Genomic DNA, 23,066 nt, shown 5'->3' with positions numbered 1-23,066 from the left:
TCTCTTAGTGGGTCAGAGAGGTTGAGAATTATTGGTCGTAGGGAGTATCTCAGTGACACTTCAGTTGGTCTTTGCCATGTGACTTTTATGCCTGAGATGTAGTTGGCCTTTTGATTTGTGTCTTCATCTTTCTTAGAGTGAAAAAGAGAGAGAGACCATTAGAACTTCTGTATCCTCCATGGACTGGGTTAGTAGCCAGTGTGATAATTCCCTAAATTGATCATTTGGTTTTTTGTTTGTTTGTTTGGTTTTCAAGACAGTGTTTCTCTGTGTAGCCTTGGCTGTCCTGGACTCACTGTGTAGACCAGGCTGATCTTGAATGCACAGAGATATGCCTACTTCTGTCTCCTGAATACTGGGATTAATGGCATGTGCTACCACACCCAGCTCCATAACTGATCCTTAAAGTGAAAAACCAAAGGCCTCTGAGACATGTGTCTGTGATCAGTGATGCCTTGGATCACTGTCAGGCTTCTAGTTCAAAGCCCTGACACAGTCTGCTGAATACTCCACAGTAGAAGCCCATTTATTGGAACCATGTATTTGAAAAATTGTTTGTTTAGAATAAGGAAAGTATTCGTTGAACTAGAGTAGTAGTAAAAGAGTTAATTTTTGCTTACCAGACATACTGTCTCTGGGATGAAAACTTATGAAATTCAGACGGGTCAGAGGGGAAGGCTTCTCTCTTTCCTCTAGACAGCATGTCTGTATTTTCATATTATTTACACTCTCAATAGGCACAAGCATACTTTTCCTAACCTTAAATTAGACATATAACTTTTGGGGGGGGGAGGTAAGGGTTTTGTTCACCCTTCCAAATGTTTTATCTGAAGTGCCTGCCCTTTTCCCAGCAGTGATGAATCTACTGTCTTCACACCCTTAGCCACACTTGATATTGCTTAACTTCTTATGTGGCAGTTACTGTGCTCTGAATCTTTGTGTCATTCCCCCAATGCAGATACTGAGAACCTTGCCCCCGAGATGATACTGTTGGAGAAGTGGTTAAGGCAGAAGTGCACAACACACATAAATGATGCTAGTAATCTATTGAAAAGGTCTCTCTGAGTTTGAGCCTTGAACCACTTGAGAACATGGACCTAAAGTCTGCTACTGCTTTTTGATCTTGCTCTTTGACTCTATTAGGGGGATAGATAGCTGATATTGTGAACTCCCTACTCTTTATTTTTTAATATTTATTAATTCAACTTTTAATAAAAACTAGCTTTTCTATGACCCAGCTAGTTCCTCAATAATTGAGACAAAGACTTACTGATTTATTTAAACAAGCTTTATACACAGTAAGGGGCAGGTATGAGTTAAGCTAATTTTCTAAGCCAGTCTAGCTACCTCCTAGCCATACTCCCCAAGTTACTTGCCAAAATTCATCCTGACCGGTCTGGATCTGCTCCATCAGGCCATGTCCTCTTTCTCCACCTTCCTTCTCTCTGCTTTCTCCTTTCTCCTCTCTCCTTCACTGTGTGGTCTTCCTCTGAGATCCCAAGCCTGGGAACCAAAGTTCTGCCTACTTGTCTTCTGCCCAGTTACAGGCTGTCCAGCCTTCTTTATTAAACAATCAGAGATAATTAGGGAGCAAGTTTATGAACAAAGACCAGTGTACATAAGAGTGCACACTCCAGACTGCAACCAGATCTTGGGGCCCAGAATTTATCATTTTGTATACATAGCACCAAACTAACCCCCAACAATTCTTCTTTATGTGATGCTTGGTTCAGTTTGCTCTCTTTCACTGAGAATTTTTCACCATTATGCATACTAATGAACTTGAGGTTTTTCTGTGGTATTATCTTTGCCTCATTTTTGTGAAGAATCAGCCTCAGATATTTACTCCTTGTCTGCTTTTAGAAGAGCTTGGAAATGTTTGGCATAAATCTTTCTTTAAACATGTGGTAGAACCCAGTTCCTGGACTTGTTCTTGTGGAAAGTTATGATCACTTGACATATAAGTCTGTTCAGATTTTCTGCTTTTTCTTGAATCAGTTTTGGTAGTACCTTTCTAAGAATTTATCTAATTGCTGGGGTATTTCAAGTTATTAGTATAAACTTACTCCTGGTTCTCTCTTTCTCCCTCTTTTTTTTAAGGGAAAAATTAATAACTACTCACTTACATTTCTGATTTTAATGAATTGAGTCATTGCTGTTTTGTTTTTTGTTTTGCTCTTTTTCTTAATGAGTCTGTTTGAAAGGTTTTTAATTGATTGGTCTTGTCAAAAAATCATCCTTTGATTTCTTGCTTCCCCTTTTGTGTCTCTGTTCTCTAAATGTTATCTGTGCAGTAATCTTTACTATTTCTTGCCTTCTGTCTGCTTTGGCCTTAATTTTTCCCTTTAAAGCTAATGAGTATAGATCTTTTTAGTTTTCCCTGCTTTACTTTGTTGAGCTCTGTCTGTAGGTTCATGCCTTTCATCTTATCTGGGAAGCTTTAGTGTTGCTTCTTCAGAACTCCTCTTGTTGGAAGGCATTGTATGAGACCGTGCTGCCTGACCACCTTCAGCACGGTGGGTTTCCCCGGCCCAGCTAAGCCAAGTCTTTCGCTGAGTCTGCAAGAAGACTCAGTTTCAGAAGGGAATGGAACAAAGCAGAAAGATAAAGAGAAACATCCCTGGGGCTACAGAGATGGCTTGGTCAGAATACTTGGCTGTAGCAAGCATGAGGACCTGAGTTCAGATCTCTAGCATGTAATGTAAAAAAGCCAGCACAGTGATATATGTGTGTAATCCCAGCACTAGGGAAGCAGAGAAAGTGGAGAGCCCTGGAGTTTGCTGCTCAGATAGCCCCAGGTTCAGACAGACCTTGTCTCAAAAAATAAGAAAAAAGTGAGGAAGACATCTGACATTGACCTCTGGCCTCCATATGTATACGTACATCTGCAAAAACATGTACATATAGTCATATCCCCCAACCCCTGTTTCTGGAGCAATCTTTGGAGCCACCTACCTCCAGCACTTTTTCAAAACTAGATTGATGCATATTTTTCCCACTTTGGCACTCTTATTACAAGATTCAGACTGTCCAGAAGTAAAAGGATTTGGAAATAGCTGTAGCTCTGCCTTTGTGAAGTGTGAGTCTGAAGGTGTTGCCAAGAGGGTTGTGGAAGCAACAAACAACTACCATTTTGGTGAAAGACTTCAGCTGTGTTGTTTTATGCCAGCAGAAAAAGTACATGTAGAGCTTTTTCAAGAGTAGAATGTGCCATTTTCTTAGCCATCATATCCAGCGGTGAAACGGGATAATCAGAATTGGAAATGTGGGCAAAAAATAGAAGAGTGACTTAAAAGGAAACAAAAGTTACTCCGGAAGAGATTAGCTGAAGAAAGAATTCATTATAGTTTTCCCCATCCGCTTTACCTTGTATGCAAAAGGAGGTTTCAGGCTTATAGAAGAAAAAAGAGGAAAGAGCTTCACAGGGCACTCAGCTCTCCTGAGAACCCTGGAACTAGCTAGCCTGCCCTACTCCAGTTTGTACCATTTTTGGAAAGACAAAAAATCAGAAGTGGCTGAGATGAGTCATGATAAAGATATTGGAATTGCTTTTAAACAGTCTATGTTCATTGTAAAAGAAAACATCCAGGAACCTCCACACCTATCCACTCGGGGAAACAAAGACAAAGAGAAAAAGCAGTGAGTTATTCTAAGTGCAAGTGCATGTATTCTGAAACAAACAAACAAAAAACAACAACAAAACACCCCAGTAATCTCATCATAAGGGCAAACTATTTTTTTTTAACACTAAACCACAAGCAGTGACAAGACTTTTGGAGGAGAACATCCTGTTTGTTCTGTGAGTTAGGAGAGCAGTGAGTGCTTTGGCTGCTGTGCCCTTCCTGAAGTCTAGGGGTGTGTTCCAGGGCAGTTGTGGGGCTTGCTTTGTCCTCACCTTCCATCTTCTAGTTTTTAGATTTATGGCTCCCCGTAGAGCGAACTCTGGCTGTGTAAAAGGATCACCATTAGCTGTAACCCTTCATCACCAGTGAAGAAAGATCCCAATCCCCTTTGACCATCTGTTCAGTGGTTGCCCACTTAACCCAAAACCAGTTTGAGACTTCAGCATCTGGCAGCTGAAGTGGTAAGATATATGGGAGTGAGAAGACAGCGCAGGTGTTAGTACAGGTTTGTTTTTGTAGTCAAGCACTACTACAGATTCAGAAATAGTCTGTTTTCAATGAAAATGTTTCTTTAGTTTGTGGTGTGCTACCCTGATTTGGTAACTACCATTTTGCTTTGTTAGTATGGAATCATGTTCCAGATTCAAACCATGGCTGAAAAATAAACCTTTCTGATAGGGTTTGTTTACAGGTCAGGCTTAGGGGCAGTAGAGAATAATACCTTTTCACTTATGTTTAAGTTTCTGGTGCCCTTGAAATGTGCTTATGCCAAAGTTATAAAGATATCACCACAACCCCCACCCTCCATAGCTTTTCCTTTCACCTGGGACTTTAACACATTTGCTATGGTGGCTGGTGTTCTGAGTCTGCAGTTTTCTTCTTTTTTTTTTTTTGTCTCAGATTGTGCAATCTCAGTGTACCTATCTCAACATTGCTAATTCTTCTGTCTGTTTAGATCTGCTGCTTTGCCCTTCTAATTCATCATTCCAATGATTGTACTTTTCAACTGTAGAATTTCTACGTGGTCCTTTTTTAATAATTTATGTCTCTTATGCTATGGTTTAAATCTAGGTTTTACTCATACTTGGAAAGTGAGCTACATCTCTAGCCCTATAATTTGTTTTGAGAAAGTATCTCACTGTATAGGCCTGGCTGGCCTGTAATTCTTCATGTAGACCAGGCTGCCCTTGAACTCCCAGGGATCTACCTGTCTCTGCCAGAGTGCTGGGATTAAAGTGGTACCCTACACATCAAGCTAATTCTTTTGAGATAGTATTTCATGTATGTCACGAATTCTCTATGTGGCTTAGATGGGCTTTGAATTTATTCTTCTGTCTCTACCTTCCAACTTCTGGGATTACAAGTGTGCCTGGCCTTATAATTTATAGATCTTTATAATATTCTCTATTTGACATTATTCTCTTATTTAAAATGTCTCTGTCTTCTTTGTCTACCTGTCTGTCTCTCCTGCTCCTCCCACTTTTGAGGTGGATCTCGGTAAACATACCTGCTGGCTTCAAAGCCATTCATCTGGGTGCCTCAAGTGTCAGCCTTTGGAGGCTGGCATAATTTAAATTCTTTGGAGATCATTTTATTTAACTGCTTAAACTTATACAGCTAATTATAGTTACTTTAATGCCTTTATCTAGAAAGTTTAATACCTGGACTTCCTCAGAGATAGTTTCTACAGATTATAAATGCTAATTGTGTAAGAGACAGTGTTTATTATTTATTTTTATTTCATTTTTAACTAATTAAATGTGGCAGTTCAGAAATTTCTACCCTTCCAGAATTTGTCGTTAATTGCTGTTTGTTTTGTGACCTAGTTATGTAGAATTTGTGTTATTTATCATGTGTGGTCACTGAGGTTTCTATTAAATTTACTTAATAACCATTAGCTTTCTTTCATGACTGGGACTAGGATTCTCATATCTTTGCTAAGGGGGTCTGGGTATACATTGGACGTACCTACACTACTCTGAGCAGGTCACAGCTCCACCTTGGCCTTCAGGTCTTGCTTAGAGCCTCAAAATGAGCTAGAATTGAGAGCCCAAGCACTTACTTCCTAGAAAGTCGAAGTCATCTGGAGTCCCAGGAGTGTACCAGAACCCTCCAGTGTCCCTCCTCCCCACAGGCGGCTCTTTGACTCCTTTCTTTCTGAAATGTGTGTAGCCTTTGGTGCTACCCACAGCCTTAGGCAGCTCCCACATTAAATAACTGCTTCTGCTTATTTTCAACAAACTCAGCTTGGGAACAAAGCTATTTGCACTGGGTCAGCTCAAAGCTAGGTCAAGTCCAAATAGTCTCTTGTATGAAGTCCTCCAAGGAACTACCAGATAGTCAAATGATGACTGTTGTCTGGAAATGGGGCCTTGAGAGAATTCTGCCTCCATTCCTTGTCAGCAGTTCTTGGCTGGTTTTCTCTGAGTACAATTGGCCAAGTTGGCTGACACAGAAGCTTCCTGTTCTCTTCAAGATCTAACTGGTTCTCTTCAACAAATGCTCCCGGATTTCTAGAAAGCCGGTTAAGTTCCAGAGTTCTGAAGAGTTTTTGAGGGCTGTCACCTCTGTTAAAGAGTGGAGTGTTTAGCGCTCTTGATTCCATCACCTTTCTCTGGCATCTTTGATTGTTGACTTCAGAGTTGGGGGTGGGTAGTGTTTTGTTTTGTTATTCCAGGGTTGGAAGAGCGAGCCAATGTTTGAAGAGAAATGTGGCCTGGATTCTGTCATCATTCTCTCTAGACATTTCTTGTCTTGCAGTTAGGAGATTATTATTTCCATTTGTAAAGCAAAGGTGTAGAGACAACATTTTGCATCTCCCCACCTACAGAGTAAGCCTCTGGGAAGTGAGGCCCCTCCTGCCTTGGGAGTGCTCTGGCCCTCTGTGAGAAAAGTACTTAACTTCATGTTTGGAAGACTTCATGCTTCTTACTTGTTTTCTGCTTGGCACCATGTCCCCTGTTCAAGCCTTGCCCTCTGTTCGGCTGTGCCGGTCTTGTCTCCTTCTCCTCTACGCTTTGAAGACTAGGCTCAGATTTCACATACACATTCTAAGAAATTTAGATTACTAAAAAATTGAAACAGCTTGAAGATGGTCAGGAAATTTTGATGTTATTTTGATTACAAATTGTGAATATGTATATATGTTGTGACATGCTTTATTGCCATTGTGAAGGTTACCACTGAAAGTTTTTATTTTACACATAACATTTGAAATAGAGTTTGAACCTTCTCACTGTCTGTCCTGTGTGCTCCCCTGTCCCCTGATTTGTCTGTTTTTTTGTTTGTTTGTTTGTTTGTTTTGTTTTGTTTTGTTTTTTTAATTCTGTCAAGTTCCTTTACAATAGTGCTAAATGATCTCTTTATAGAGTACTTTTAAAACTCACCACTTTTCAGGAAATGACACTGGAATAAGATATGCATAACCTAAAATTTACTAATTTTATTTTATTTTGGCCACGCCCTTCAGCTGGATTAAATGCACACATTTTGTATTTTCAGAAATGAATTCTATTGTTCTTCGGCAATAGTTGCTTTCTACAGCAACATTGTTATTACAAAAATAATCTGGTGTGGTAGAGGTGAATTCATTAAGTGGGAAGGCATGTTTTACCTGTGATAGGGGTTGATTTCAGTGGTTATGCTTCCCCTCTCTCCTTCCCTCCATGCTTAACTATCGTATGCAACATGTGTAACTCACACCTCTTTTGCAGGATGCAGTGCAGGCAGGAATTAACTCAAGGACAGCCATGTCAAGAGGATTGTATCAACCAGCAGCAATCTTTATGGGCCGCCAAATGTCAGCCATCTCAAGCATTGAAGATTTCAGTACAGAGCAGAAATGTAACCAACCCACAAAGAACTTTATAATCCCTGACCCACATTCACACCAACAGGCAGCCCGGAGCAGTTGTGTGACAGACAGCTGTGTAGTACAAACTAATAGTGACACACAGTGCTTAAATAAGTCTGACAAAATAGATGGAAAGGCATCTCTTCAGACTGGTGAGAAAACGCCAGTCACAAGCTGGGTATTGTCTGAGGAAGAACAAACTCGTTGCTTGGAGATAGGAAGCAGCACACGTCACAGTGAGGGTAATTTATCTGAAGGCAGAAAGTCTGCCGAACCCCATTCCTTGTTGCAGGAAAGATTAAGTCCAGAGAACAGAACCACTGATTTAAAGTGTGACAGTTCCAGCAGATCGGAGGGATCAGACGGAGAAATACTGACACAAGAACATATTGAAGTCAGGGAAGAAAGAGCCAGCCCACTGGTCCCCATGATATCAGTTTCAGAGCAACGTGCATCTGCAGATAAGTGGGCTGGCGAGAAGCATTCTGCGTGGGAAGGCCTCTCAGGTGAGATGACAGACCAAGGTTGTTTTTTTTTTTTTGTTTGTTTGTTGTTTTTGTTTTTTTAGGGCTGATTTTTCTCAGTGCTTAGCTTTTTTGGTCGTGAGCTATAATTTTATCTCTTTGAGCAAAGAAATGACTTTGCCACTAAGTTCCATTCTAATGACTTCTTACATGTGTTCATGGAAATGCTTCAAAAGATAAATCCACCAGTTTTTAAAATCGTCTGTTTAAAAAGCATTTAAAGTATTTTGAGGGTTAAGGGCGTTCAGCTCAGTGGGAGATGTACACTTCCATAGGAGGCCCTAGGTCGCCGCCACCAGACTTACACCCTTGTAAAGATCATTTTTAAAAAGATGTAAGTACTGTCGTTGTGGATTGTTTTTACATTTTAAATGCGATTGTGTGTGCGTGTGTAAGCATCCTTACAGGGGAGAAGGCATACGTGTGTGCGCGTGTGGCGGGAAGACAGGACAAGCTTGGGTGTCAACTTTAGAAAGAAAGGCTAGTGTTTCTTTGAGATGGGGCTTCTCATTGGCCTGGAGTTCACCAGTTGGTCCAGACTGACTGGCTAGTGAACCACAAGAATCCCCGTCCCTCCGCCTAACCAGGGCTGGAGATGTAAGCACACCACTCCGCCCCTGTCTTCATGTGCACGCAGGGCACAGAACGCAGACCTTCATGCTTCTCAGGCAAGCTGTCTCCCAGTCCTGTGTTTCTGTATGTTTGCTGCTTTTGTTTTTGTTTTCCTTTTTTAAACAGAGTCTCATTATATAGCCCTGGCAGGCCTGGAACTCTTTATGTAGTTGACCTTGAACTCTGGAGATCCTCCTGCAGAGCTTAAGGTGTGCATCGCCACACCTGGCAGACTTCTATACATTTTTTTTTTAAGGGATGAAATTCTGTTCTGTTACTTGGATCCTCTCAGAACACTGTGACCATCAATGCATACATTTTTCCTCTTGCAGATGATCTTGCCCATGGGGACCCGAAGTCACAAGAGGTCTTCCTACACATGGGGGCAGAGCAGGAGGAGGAAAGTTCATGCAGCAGCAGTGACCTCACAGTTTCTATAAGTGAGGATGATCTTATTTTAGAGAATCTGGAGTTACTGCCAAATCCAGGAGCCAAGAGGGAGGGTGACCGTGAAATGCAGGCCACACGATCAGCCTACCCTGAGCAGCAAAGAGATTCGCTCTTCACTGACTATGTTTTGCGGACCCAAGGCTCTCCTGATTCAAAGAAGGAATCCTCCCTGGACTCACCAAGACAGTAAGCCCGTCTTTTTCTCATAGTCATTCTGTGTTTAGTTGTATACGGTGTTTAGAGTCCATTCCACTTGGAAAATATTATTGAGCACTCAGCAAAGAGTGTGTAAGTTGTCCAGTCTTATAAGTAGGTTTTAGGTAAACTCTCATTTGCTTTTTTTTCTTCTTTCTTCCTATCCTTTTTGCAAATTTTAAGATAACTTTTAAAAGTCTGAGTGTCATTGAACTGTGGTGATTGGCAGTTTATAATTATATCCAGGCAATCCCTGGTAAATTTACAAGTCACTAGACCTAACCCTTATCCTTATTTTTTTTTCAGCCCCTACCATTATTCTTTTTTTTTTTTTTTAAATGATGTTGACATTTTGCTCCCAACAAAAGAAAGAAGTAGCTAAACTTACTAGGAACTCAACTTTGGGAACTCAGAACTTTGTATCTAAATATGTACTTAATCCTTGTATTGCTTTTCATGATGTCCATTTTTTCTCATGCCATTAAATGAGCTAATACTTCTTGCATCTCTAAGTCAGACTTTTCTGGGTGTAAATATTGGAATCCCTGGTGCTCAATAGTGCATCAGTGTAGTACATTTTGAGCAATTACAATGTCCAACTCATAAAAGCTAAGGTATATATTTTTACACACACACACACACACACACACACACACACACACACACACACACTCCTTCACAGAGAGAGTGCTTGCCTCCCTAACTCCTGACCCCCAGCTTTCAGTTGCACTAACATATTAATTGCCTTCCATCCTAGCAGTTTTGGTAGTAAATGTCAAAGTGGGTGTTCTTCTAAGAGCTGGTGCAGAGTACACGCCCTGTGCACAGAAGTGGCACAGGGTTCCACAGAAGTGGTTGCTGTTTTTGAGAAACTGGATGCCTTAGAGAGGGAAGCCTGGAGGATTTTCCTATTATCATGCTTTTCTCATCAAAGAGCTGTAGGTGTTACATAATATACAAGTACAGCAGAAACATGACTAGAGCTAGAATGTTTCTATTTTGTGTTTTCAGGCTTGTTTTTATGGCAATGTGCTGAGCAAGGTGGTACCTCAGTAGGCTAACTATGGACCAGTATATTTATCTGGGACTTGGTGGTTTACTGAGGTAAAAAAAAAGTTGGAAGATGCTGAAGTCCTAATGTCCTGCATGAATAACTTTTTCCTATAATCCTAAGTGTAAGGATTTTCTGAAATAGTTTTCAGATCGTCATTAGAAAAAAGGGCATTTGGTGAATTTTTCAATATTCATATCAATAACCTCCCCACCTCAAAATGAAGAGGTCAGTCACCAATGGTTATTACTATGCTGTCAGATTTGAGCCTGTTGATTTTCTGTGGTGAAAGCACTCTCTAGAAATTAGGTTTAGAGGGGTTTTCTTTTTATTGCATTTATGTATTTAGTTTTCATGTGGTGGGGGCAGTGCCAGTCTGACACAGAGCTGCACTCGGACCCATACAAGTATTGTGCAGATGTCTTTTTCCATCATGTGTGCTGGCATTCCACTGGATAGAGGCACAGGGCTCAGTCCATCTCTTAGGCTCTCAAAGTTATGTTGCAAAGGAAGGAGAACATGGGATTGGAGGCATCCGGTCATCTTTTGCAGTCTGCTCTAGCATTTCAGGCCAAATTCAGATGAAGGAAATCTCATTGTGGCTCCAAAGAATTAAGAAAAGTTTTGTAGGCAGTGCAGTTTGTGGACGTTTGGATAGGCCTTAAGTTAGGAGGAAAAGGGGAGGGCAGGTCTAGAGGAATCAGGTATGCAGACACAAAGGATACCGAGGGATCGGTGAGTCCTACCCCTTTCCCCCGTGAGAACTCACTGAGGAGAGATTCTGGGAGGTAAGGGCTAGTAGAGGTGGACCTTGACTAATGAATTTGGAGTTCATTTTCTGTGTCGTGTGGGACTGTTGAAGATTATTTTAGGAGAAGGACAGTGAGAGGAGTGGCCTACTTTACAAGGATTAATATAAAAGCATCGACACCCTCAGGATTAATCCTCTACTTGGTGGGCAGAATTCTGAGATGGCTTCAAGATTCCTGACCCCTGCTATACATCACCTGTGTAGCCCCCCAGCCTCAAATGTCAGAGTTTAGTAGATTTCATTCCTCTAAACTATTCTATGTTATATGACAGATAAAGGGTTCTGCAGACTTCATGAAGGTCCTGAATCAGTTGACTTTGGGCTAATCATGATGATCCCGGTGGGTCTGACCTAATCAGATGAAACTATAAAAGAGATTGGGTTTTGAGCAGACGTGATAGACTCAAAGAAACAAAATCCCATCTTGTGGCAGGGAATAGTTTTTATTCCTTCCAGGGACCAAACATTTCAGTTCTCCAGAAGCAAGGAAAGGAATTCATGGAATTGAACCTTAGGTGAGATTGCAGTCCCAAAAGACACCTTAATTTCAGGCTTTCGAGACTGGAACAAAGGGCCATATTCAATTATATCAAGATCCTGATTCAGATACTGTGAGGTATTAAATTTGTGTTAGGTGCCAGAGTGCTGGTGATTTGCTGCGCAGTGGTAGAAGGTGAAAATAAGAATTGGAAGTGAGGTTTGCATGTCTGCAAGGACTGTGTGAGCAGAAGCAGCTGTCCACAGTGACAGTGAGGTTAACTCCATATGTTTACGGTTCAGTGTGAGAGCACATGGTGATAATCTACACGGGCAAGGGGAGCCCAGTAGCCAAGGTAACCTGGCTCGCCCTCACCCTTCACCTACATTTTCTGATCTAAGTGTAGATCCTGGCCGGTGGATGGAGACCAGAAAAGTTGTTGTGCACATATACATCAACCAGCAGTTTGTCCCCGTTGTTTCTCTAGAAGGTAGAGCATGTATTGATCTTTATCTTTTGTTCTACTTGCAAACACACACATCCACACCACAGTCTATGCACAATGCCTTAGAATAGTTTCACTGTCTAGAATCTCCTGTGCTCCATCTACACAGCTCTTCTCCATGAACCTGAGCTATTGGCAAGCACTATCCATTCTTAAATATTTAACTTTTTCTTTACTTTTTAAGATAATATATTACATTATTACCCTCTTCCTTTCCTGCACCTCCCATGTACCCCTCCCCTTGCTCTCTTTCAAATTTGTGTCCTCTCTTTCTTTGTTTTGTTGTTGTTGTTACGTGTGTGTGTGTGTCTGTGTGTTCCAAAACACAAATACAATGTGCTCAGTCTGTATAATGTTACTTCTCTGTGTGTTTCCAGGGATGACCATTTTGTGTTGGATAACCAATTGATCTGATCTTCCCTGGGGAAGACTGTTTCTCTCTCAGCATTCCTTAGTTGCCTGTAGTTCTTTGTCTAGTCTTGAGGCTTCATGGGCATTCCCTTGTCCACTTTGGCATGTTTATTATAGTTTTTACTCATGTCACATTTTAACGGGCATGTTCATGAGACTTTGTGGGTATAGCTTCTGACATTCCTAAGAGGCACCATCTCATAGCAAAGTCCCTGTTCTCTGGCTCTAACAGTCTTCCCTCCCCTCTTCTGCAACGTCCCTGAGCCCTAGATACATAGTTGTGTTTTAGATGTTTCTGGCAAACCAGGTTCCACAACTGTGCGTTCTAGTTGGTATGGTTTTTAAGCATTGCTCTTTTTCCTATCTCTATAGCCTTAGCTTTTCAGCGTGCCAGAGGTGAAAGCATGTGGCATGTAGTCTTTCAGACTGACTTTCTTTTGAGCAGCATTCGTCCTAGGTTTCTGTGGCTTGATGGCTTCTTTCTCTTCTTTCTTTCTTTCTTTCTTTCTTTCTTTCTTTCTTTCTTTCTTTCTCTTCTTTCTTTCTCTTTCTTTCTTTTCTCTCTTTCTTTCTTTCTTTTCTCTCTTTCTCTCTTTCTTTCTTTCTTTTTCTCTTTCTTTCTTTTCTCTCTTTCTCTCTTTTTCTTTCTTTCTTTTTCTTTTCTCTTTCTTTCTTTCTTTCTCTTCTTTCTTTCTATCTTTCTTTTCTCTCTTTCTTTCTTTCTCTCTTTCTTTCTTTTTCTCTCTTTCTTTCTTTTCTCTCTTTCTTTCTTTCTTTCTTTTTCTCTCTTTCTTTCTTTTCTCTCTTTCTTTCTTTCTTTATCTCTCTTTCTTTCTTTCTCTTCTTTCTTTCTTTCTTTCTTTCTCTTCTTTCTTTGTATTTTTTTCCTGGAGACAGGGTTTCTCTGTGTAATAGAGCCCTGGCTAACCTGGACTCACTTTGTAGACTAAGCTGACCTTGAACTCACAGAGATCTGCCTGCCTCTGCCGCCCAGATCCCAGAGTGCTGGGATTACAGGCATGTGCCACCATGCCTGGCTTCTTTCTAACATTGAATTATATTCTACCATCTGGAGATATCACAATTTATGCATCCATTTATTTATTACTGGACATCTTGGTGGCTTACAGTTTTTGTCAGTTATAAAGAAAACTACCGTAAAAGCCCGTGTACAGGTTTTTCTAAACATACAGACTTTCCACTTAATTGGGTAATAAGAGAGCAACTGCTGGGCTATATTACAAACTCTCTATTTAAAGGAAACTTTAAAATTACTGTACCATTTTACATTATTACCAGCAGTGAATGAGAATTTTTGTTGTTACAATTTGTATCAGCATTTGCATTTGGTTTTCTTGTATTTTGTTTTGTTGGTTCTATTTTTAAAATTTTAATCATTAATTGGATATGTAGTATCAGTATTTAATGTACAATTTATTAATATAAAGTGATATTGAGATTTTTTCATATACTTATTTTGTATCTATATGTCTTTAATGAATCGTATAGATCTCTTGTACATTTAAAACTGTTTACTTTTTAAAAAATACTTTATGTGTATAGAGTTTTGCCTATGTGTATGTCTCTGTATTACATGTATATCACTGCACACAGAGGCTAGAAGAGGGCATCGGATCCCCTGGAACAGTAGTGACAGGTGGTTTTGAGGCTCCATGTGGTTATGAGACTTGAACCCAGGTCCTCTTGAAGAGCAACAACTGCCCTTAACTACTGAGACATCCCTTTAGCCCTCTCCTATCCATTTTTAATTTTGTGATTTTTTTATTGTTCAATTTTAATGAAAATGTCTCTGTTTTGAGTAATAGCTTTACATTTTAAGTTCTAGTTTTTTATGAAAAGGAATATGTCTTTTCGTAGGCTATGGCTTTATGGGGTTTGTTTGTTTTTTATTTTCAGAGAAGAGATCGCAGAGATTTGGTATAATTCATTTTCTAAATGTTTGCTAGAATTCACCAATGAAGCAATTGGCAGATTAAACATTAGTTCAGCTTATTTAATTGCTGTAGGCCTATTTAAATGACCTATTTCTCTTTGTATGTGATAGCTCCTATCCTTCAAATAATCTGTCCATTTCACCTGATTATCATATGGGTAAACATATACTTGTTCATACTGTTCTTTTAGGCTCCTTTTGATATTTGTAACATCAGTAATGAAGATCTGTCATTTCTCAATTTTGTGACTTCTGATATTTGTTTTCTATCATGCTAGCCTGGTATAAATATTTGTTTTATCACCACCCCCACCCCCAAACACACACATACACACAATTTCTGTGTTGAAATTCTAACTCCCAACATGACTGTATATGGAATAAGACCTGTGAGAAGGTCCCAGAGGTTACCTGAAGTCATAAAAGTGGCTGGCACCTTAATCTCAGGGCTGGTGTCCTCAGAACACCAGAGCTCTCCTCTGCACGTGAGGACACAGGTAGAAGGTGGCCACCTGCAGGCCTTCTCAGGAACTGAAGTGGTCACCTTGATCTTGGACTTTCCATCCCCCAAAATATGAAAATTACAAATGAGTGGTTTTATCCACCAAGACTGTGGTATCTCAGATATGCTCTAAAAGCATACTTATTAATCATAATGATTATTTTATTATTTTAGATTTGTCAAGGCACATGGTGTTCTTGGTATATGCCCTGTGTGAGTCTGAGAATGTATTGTGGTGGTGTTGGATATGGCGGTCCACACCTTTCAGCAATAGCTAACTAATGTTGCTGTTTAGTTTACCCACTTCATGACTGACTGTTCACAGGGCCAGTCAGCTACTGATAGAGGTGAGTGTAAGCCTCAAACTGTAATTATGGATTTATCTCTCTTTAAGATTCTACCAGTTTCAACCTATTCATTTTGGTTCATTAAGCATGTACATATTTCTAGGTGTAGAATATTTTTGGCATTTATCTTTGCTTTTATATATATATATATATATATATATATATATATACTTTTCCAGATCATGGTTTGGGATGTGCTAGTTACCTTGGAATTCTTGGCCATTGTTGCTCTAGGTGTTTTCTCTGTCCCTCTACTCATTCGCTCTCCTCGTACCCCCACAGTATGCACGTTATATCCTCTGCGGCAGTCCACAGTTCTTGTCTAGTCAGTTACCTTCTTTACTTCTTTCTCTTTACTTGTCAATCTCAGGCTTATTTTGACATTATCTTCAAGGTCACTGAATCTCATGCTTTTCCTCCCCAAGTCTTCTATTTCGCCTATGTTGACTCCAAACTGCTGTGCTCAAGGAAGAAAAAAAAATAACCTTTGTCTTGACATCTCAACTGGCCGCTGATGGTTTTATTTCTTTCTAATTATTTCTGTATTGCTAGGAATCAAACCCAGATCTTGTGCATTCTAGGCAAACTGCCACTGAGCTACATCCTTAGCCTCTTTGATTCTTTTCTTTTTAAAAACATGTCAACTTTTTTATTCTCTCTTTCTTCCCCTCACCTTCCCTCTCCTCCCCTTTCTCCCTCTGTGTGTGTAGGCATGTACCAGTACCACCGCACCTCCGTGGAGGTCGGAGGACAGCTTTTGGCTGTAAGTTCTCTCCCATCTGAGAATCTGAGGGAGAGAATCTCGTTTCTAATAAGCTCACCACAGACTTCTTAAAAAGCAGAGTTGGGGTTTATCACAAACATTTTGACATAGATTTAAGCATGGGTGTGTACAGAAAGGCGCTCAGGATAGGGTGACGTACACTCAGGTACATCACAGGCCTTCTGTATTGAGTTTGACTCTTACCTTTTTTGTTTTGAAATTTTGTAGATGAGATGGACATGGTGGTCCTTCCCTGCCAGCACTTGGGAGGCTGAAACAGGAAGACTAAGCTAGCCTAGAGTAATAATGAGGTGGAGGGCTGCCTAGGTTACAAAGTATGACCATGTCTCAATGAATAACACTAACAAAACCAGAACAGTGATGAGGAGAAGAGGAGGATAGACTATCTAAAATTATTCTTTCTATGCCTATACAGTAAAATAAAATTATTCTCTTTTCTATTTATACTCCCATAATTGAAAGGTTAGTTTCTTTAAGTTCCCACTTTGATGTAACCAAAATTTCTTCATCATTTGCTAAGCTCAAAGCTCTATACTGTGAAAGATAACATTTCTGACGGCTCAAACTGGCTGCAGATTCTTCAGTGTTCCTTTGAATTTGGGTGGATTTATACCTGCTTTAGACATGAAGCATGCTGGAATTGTCACTACATGGCTTATAACAGCCACGTTATAACAGGCAGCTAATTATGTCAGGCTATACACCTTTCTGCCGTATTTGCCAGAACACTTAGTTTTTGAGCCTTGAGTTTTCCGTCCTATCAGAAGCCTGACTGTGGAGGCTGCTGCACTGAAAATGCTGCGCGGATGTGTAGTGTCCCCGCTGAGCGGCCCCTCCAGCACTCCCACCCAGCTGTCACACAGAGGCAGCCTTCTGGGGCTTGATTAAGCGGCTCTTTCCACAGTGTCATGGACTGACCTTCATGGTAATGTGACACAGAAGTTCCATGAGTCAAGCTCCGCCTAGTTCCTAACTTAAAAAAAATCATGAGATACAATGAGTTGAAGTTTTAAGCTACTGAGTTTTGGGTGTGTGTAGCTGGTTATGAACCTGTAAGTAACGGAGTAAGTAGTCTATAAATTGGACAGTAAGCATTGAGCCCCTGATGTAACCAGGATTGTTCTCACCCCTGTGATAGTATTGATTGTGCCTGTGTAGAGGTGGAAAGGAAAGAAATATAAACTGATGAACATTCTGCATGAAAAGTATCGTGAAAAAAGAATTAGGATCCTAAATGGTTAGAAACACATGGATACATTTAATGGAAGATAGTAAGAGAAAGTCCTTCTGTTAGGTCAAATTTGGATAGAGACCTGATGTATGTAGAAAAGCCACATTACTTGTACCCATATGTTGTCTATGCACATAATCTGTTTTGTGCTTTCTTATTTTACTTTGCCCTGTTGTATTTATGTACCTCTATTTTTAGTTCTTCTCTGCACACATATCTGGGAAAGGGAAGTAATACATCTTGAGGAAGGCCATACCAAGTAAAGGGAGCTACATAGTACAGAGGCTGTGAAATAGTGCATTTGGGCTTTCTAAGAATAGAAGGCGGTATAGCCAGTCTAGAACAGGTGAGGGCAGAAAGAAGCACAGCAGAAAACAGTCCCATCAAGAAGGCTCATCTGCAGAATGTTGCATTGTACTTTAGTGGACATGAAGGATCACTGTGGCTGTTTATTAGAAAGTAAGCTGAGGAAAAGGGTGCAAGCAGAACCCTGTGGCCCAGAAAGAGATGCTGATGTCTTGGAGTAGGGTGGCAGCAGCGGAGTGGTGTTGGTCTCTGTCCCCCACACTGGGACTGCAAATGCACTGCCCATGGGTTGTTACATCACACCTTCTATGTGGGTCCTGTGGATAGGACCCCAGTCCTCGGGCTTGTATAGCAAACAGTGTACTCATTGCCCCCAGCTTCCTTACCCCATTGCCTGACTTTTGTATGTCCATCAAGTCTTATGTAAATTCCACTTAATACTGGTGTATGATCTTTTTTAATATGTTATTGATAGCATGCTACTGAGAGTTGGGAGGGTTGTTTTGGTTTGGCTTTGGGGTTTGTTTTGATGTTTTGAGACAGGGTCTCTCTGTGAGCCTTGGTTGACCTGGAACTCGTTAAGTAGACCAGACTTGAAGTCACGGAGATCCACCCATCTCTGCCTCTGCTTCCTGAGTGCTGGGATTAAAGGTATGCACCATCACACCCGGCTAAGCACACCCGGCTAAGTTTATATTTTGTTGTTGTTCTGTCTTTGTCTGGCATTGGCAAGGGGGTAATGCTGGCTTAATAAAGTGAGTTTCAGACTTTCCTTTTTATAAGAGTTTGCGAAGGCTTGATGTTACAGTATTTTGCAGAACCTGTCAATGAGCCTCAGTCCTGAGCTCACACTTTAGTAGGAAGTGGTGAGTGCTGATGCAGTCTCCTTGCCAGCTGCATCCAGATAGGCTTCTTGTCTTTCATAGCTTGATCTTGGTAGGTGCTCTGCTTCTTCCTTTATTTCTAGTTTTACTTGTTTTATTTAAAACATGTGAATAACTTTGGCATCTAAAGTGTTAATAATGACCTCACATATTTCTGTTCATGATTGTGCATAGGATCTGATCTCACTGTATATCACAGACTTGAATTTCCAGATCTTCCTTCCTTAGCCTCCTGAGTACTGGCTTTACAGGTGTATACTACCACACCTGATTTTCAATACTTTTATTTTTACTTGGTAAATAAGTTAAATATTTTAATGGATGCAGTATGATATTTGAATACATATAACAGTATGATAATATCAAAGTGATTGACATATCATATCAAACATCCCTTTTTTCTTAATTTACCTAGTAATTTGCCATTTTTGCTTATACTTCTTAAAAACCAACTTAGCCAGGCTTGGTGGCACACACCTTTAATCCCAGCACTCACGAGGCAGAAGCGAGTGTATTTCTATGAGTTTGAGGCCATCCATGTCTGCATAGTGATATTCAGGCCAGCCATGACTACCCTAGTGAGACTTGCCTCAAAATAAGAAAACAACAAAAAACAAAACTATTCACTTCATTGATATTTTTTCTATTGTTTATGTCATTTATTTTTTTGTTAATGTATACAATTTTCTTCTAAGAAATAACTTTAGGCTTTTTTGGGTTATTGATTTGAGCTTTCCTTTTTAAACATATGTATTTTAACCCCTTTTAGTGATGTGTTTTGTTTCCCATAAATTTTGATATCTTGTGTTTTCATTTTCATTTGTTCCAATATACTACCTGATTTACCTTTTGGTTTCTTCTGTGATTGATGGTACTTCACAAGTGTGATAATTTCCACTTACTTTAATTTTCCCAGTTTTCTTTCTGTCCTTGGTTGCTTGTTTCATTGCCTTTGACCAGGAAATACACTTAGGGTGATAGTAGTCTTCACAAATTTCTTGAGGTATGCTTTGTGACATGACATGTGATCCATTCTTGAGTGTGTTCTCTATGATGCCGTTGGGTGGAATATTCTGTGGTATGTCTGTTAGGCTCATCTGGTAGCATTGTTCAAGACCATTCATTGTTGCTTTTCAGACTGATTATTCTGTTCATTGTTGAAAGTGGGGAACTGAAATCTTCACCATTGTCTAGACTTCTGCTGTATATTTGCACCTAATTTTCAGTCACGGCAGACAATGATATTTTGGGCTGCTCTCCTAGATGCTCATTCTCAACATCTCTGTTCTTCCCTCCCTCCCCCTTTCTCTCCCTCCCTCCCTCTTTCTCCTTCAGATAGTTAAAAAAAAAAAAAAGATGTATGTATGAATGTATGGATGTGTGTATTATATATTATGTGTGTACCTTCAACATTGTGTGTAGGTGCCTGTTGGGGGCAGAAAATGTCAGGTCCCTTGGAATGAGAGGCATGTATGTTTATAAGCTTCATGATGTGAGTGCTGGGATCTACACCCAGGTCCTCTACAAGATCAGCAAATGCTCTTAACGGCTGAACTATCTCTAGCCTCCCAGAGAGTTGTTTTTTATTTGTTTGTTTGTTTGTTTTGTTTTAAGATATTGCTATGGTGCTGTTAAAGTGCTTCATGGCAGCATGATAGAAGGGAATGCAGAAAAGAAAGAAGAGAGAAGGGTGAAGGTGAGCAAAGAACAGAGATTAGGGAGAGAATGAAGCTGACTTCTATCTCTGTCTAAGCAGGAACCAACAATCAAGCCAGACCCTCCTGGAGCTATAGCAATAGCAGGCTTTTTCCAAAACAAATTTGAGTCTAAGAGTAGTAGTTTATTCTAAGTGGAACAGTTAGAGAGAAAACCCTGTAAGTCAGATCCTGTGTATTCCAGACCCAAGTAAGATAGGAGAAGACAGAAACATGGGCAGATTTCCAAGAGAATTAACAAGTAGTCTTCAGAGAAAGACTGGGTGGGTACTCGAGTCCCATCTAAACAGAGCTTAAAGTCACCCCTACTTAGGGTACAGCTAAAAGGATAAGAACCTCCAAATAAAGGTTTTTCTTACATTTCAAGTCACTTTGAGATGTTAAAGTTGGGCATCAGACATTGTGGAGCAAGAGATAAGCCCAGCCTATACTGTGCCCTACACATTAGCAAATTCCTAATCTACAGAAACCATGAGCTTTAAAAGTTGTTGGTTGATTTACTTCCGAGTTTGTGTTATTTTATGGCATCATTGACAACTAGAATAGCCATGATAGGCTAATTTGGCTATTGAAAGAGACTTGGCTGTTCTGGATGGGAGGGGAGGGCTGCTGTGTCAGCAAAGGTTTGGATACAAGCCAGCATGGCCTTGCCTGAAGAAATGCCTGGTTACTTCAGCTCACATGTCAATGGCCAGCACCACTACAGGCCAACGAGATGTCTTCAAGACCAGTATAGCTCTTTTCCCCATCTTTCCAGCCCCTTCTTATGAGCACTTACCCAGTCCTATTTCATGATGGTCAAGCCACACCAAGGGCAGGATTCTACTGTTATTCATTAAAACAAACCCACATTTTTTTTTCATTTAATGTTTAAATTTTATGTGTATGGGCATTTTGTCTGCATGTGTATCTGTGCACCACAAGTGCATAGTGTCCAAGAACGTCTGAAGAGAGCATAAGATCCCCTATGACTAGAGTTAAAAACAGCTAGGAGTCACCATGTGGGTGCTGGGACCTCTGAAGAGCAGCCAGCTCTTAACCACCAAGCTGTCTCTTCAGCCCAACTCACATTAGAAAAAATGAAGCTGGCAGAGGCAGGGAGATCTCTGTGAGTTTGAGGCCATTCTGTTCTACAAAATGAGTTCCAGGACACCTAGGGCTACACCGAGAAACCCTATCTGGGGGGAAGGGGATCAAGAAGAAGACATTGTAAGGGACAGGGTATGAGCAGGTTATAGATTTGCTATTTTAATATACTTCTTAAATGTTTTTTAAACAAAAATAACTTGAATTGCTGAAAAGCCTCTGTAAGGGTTCTTTTTTTTCAAATGTAGCTTTCTAAGCTTGTTTTGTATTCAGCTATTAATTATCTTGATGTGTCAGAATACTATTGGATATATATTCACATAACAGGAGCACTATCTCAGAATGTCTTAAACAACAAGCACATTTGTTTTGTCAGACTTGTAATATCCCTTGTTCTTTGTTCATTTTTTGTCAACAAAACCTCAGGTACTCCATTTCTCTGCTTAGTCATTTTTGACATATTGTAAAACGGCAATAGCAATTTTATTGTGGATGGAATCCTTAATCTCTAGTGTGATAGTATGTGGAGGTGAAGCCTTTAAGAAGTAATTAGGTTTGGATGAGGTCACAAGAGTAGGGTTCTCACTGAAGAATTAAGGACCCTTAAGAGATGAGACACAGGAAAGCTCCTTTTTCCACTGTGTGAGACCATAGGAAGAAGGTAGCCATTTGCAAATAAATCTAGGAGTGGTTCCTCTTCAGGCCTACCACCTCCTTTTAGGCTTCCCAGCCTCTAGAATTGAGATGTGTAGATTTGGGTCAGTAAAGCCCTTTGTCCGCAGCACTTTGTTGCAGCACTCTGAGAAGTCTCACTTACATACCATGGATCTCAGCTAGACTCTTCAACTTCAAAGATAAGATGCTCTTTCTGTCTGTACTCTGAGAAGTCTCACTTACATACCATGGATCTCATCTAGACTCTTCAACTTTCAAAGATAAGATGCTCTTTCTGTCTGTCTTGTTTTCATTTTCTTTTGTGAAGAACAGGGGGCACCTTCAGCTGACTTCTCTTCATATCATATTTGGTCACAGGCCCATTATGAAAAAATAATATTGCCAGTATGTATCATAATTGATTTGAAGTAAAGAAGACTTTTTTTTTTTTTTGGCAGAAGAACAAATAGTATTTTATTTAAAATAGTAGGCTCTCTCTCCTCCTTCCCCTCTTCTTTCTTACCTTCCTCACTTTAACTTATATTCAAGGGCTGTATAGCAGGCTATGTCTAGATTTGACACTCCAGATTATACTAATAGTTTCCTGATCTCTGGCTTAGACTTCTTAGGATCCACTCCTGACTTGAGCATGGAGCCTTTCCCCTCTGAGTTATGTGAGGAGGCATTGAATACTCACCAAAGATGAGGAGGTCCCATAAAAAGGAAGAAGGGGGAGGGACACTGAGTAGTCACTTGTGCTGCCACTGAAGTTACTCAAAAGAGGAGCTTGTAGGGCACAGTATGGTTGAGTGGCAGAGTGTGTATGAGCACACATGAGGCGCTGGGGAAGAGAAAGAGAAGTCGTGGCTGTAAGAAACAGCCGGGGGCTTGAGAGATGGCTCAGCCATTAAAGGCTAGGCTTACAACTGAAAGGATAAGAAACAGCCAGACAGAGGAGCTTCGTATGGAGACAGAACTGCACTCAGGGAATTTTCTTTTGCTTTTGGTACTAGAGATTGAACCTAGAATCTGACCTTGCACTAAGCTGTTTAGGCCAGCCTTACACTCACTGTAGCCCAGGCAGCCCTGG

At 40.4% G+C, this 23,066-nt stretch overlaps 1 protein-coding gene across 1 annotated transcript in view; it reads left to right on the top strand.

Annotated features, from left to right (window-relative positions):
- Positions 1-23,066, top strand: part of Kiz (kizuna centrosomal protein) — a 97,178-nt gene that overhangs the window by 21,400 nt on the left and 52,712 nt on the right. The window contains exons 5-6 of the mRNA XM_055602609.1: positions 7,337-7,982; positions 8,945-9,248. Of these exons, the coding sequence (XP_055458584.1) occupies positions 7,337-7,982; positions 8,945-9,248 (950 nt within the window). The remainder of the gene's footprint in view (positions 1-7,336; positions 7,983-8,944; positions 9,249-23,066) is intronic.

The sequence above is a fragment of the Psammomys obesus genome, unplaced genomic scaffold (assembly GCF_907164565.1).
Source record: "Psammomys obesus unplaced genomic scaffold, mPsaObe1.curated_primary_1811, whole genome shotgun sequence".
NCBI lineage: Eukaryota > Metazoa > Chordata > Mammalia > Rodentia > Muridae > Psammomys > Psammomys obesus.
The sequence above is the reverse complement of the archived record's forward strand: the minus strand, read 5'-3'. Positions and strand labels throughout refer to the sequence as shown.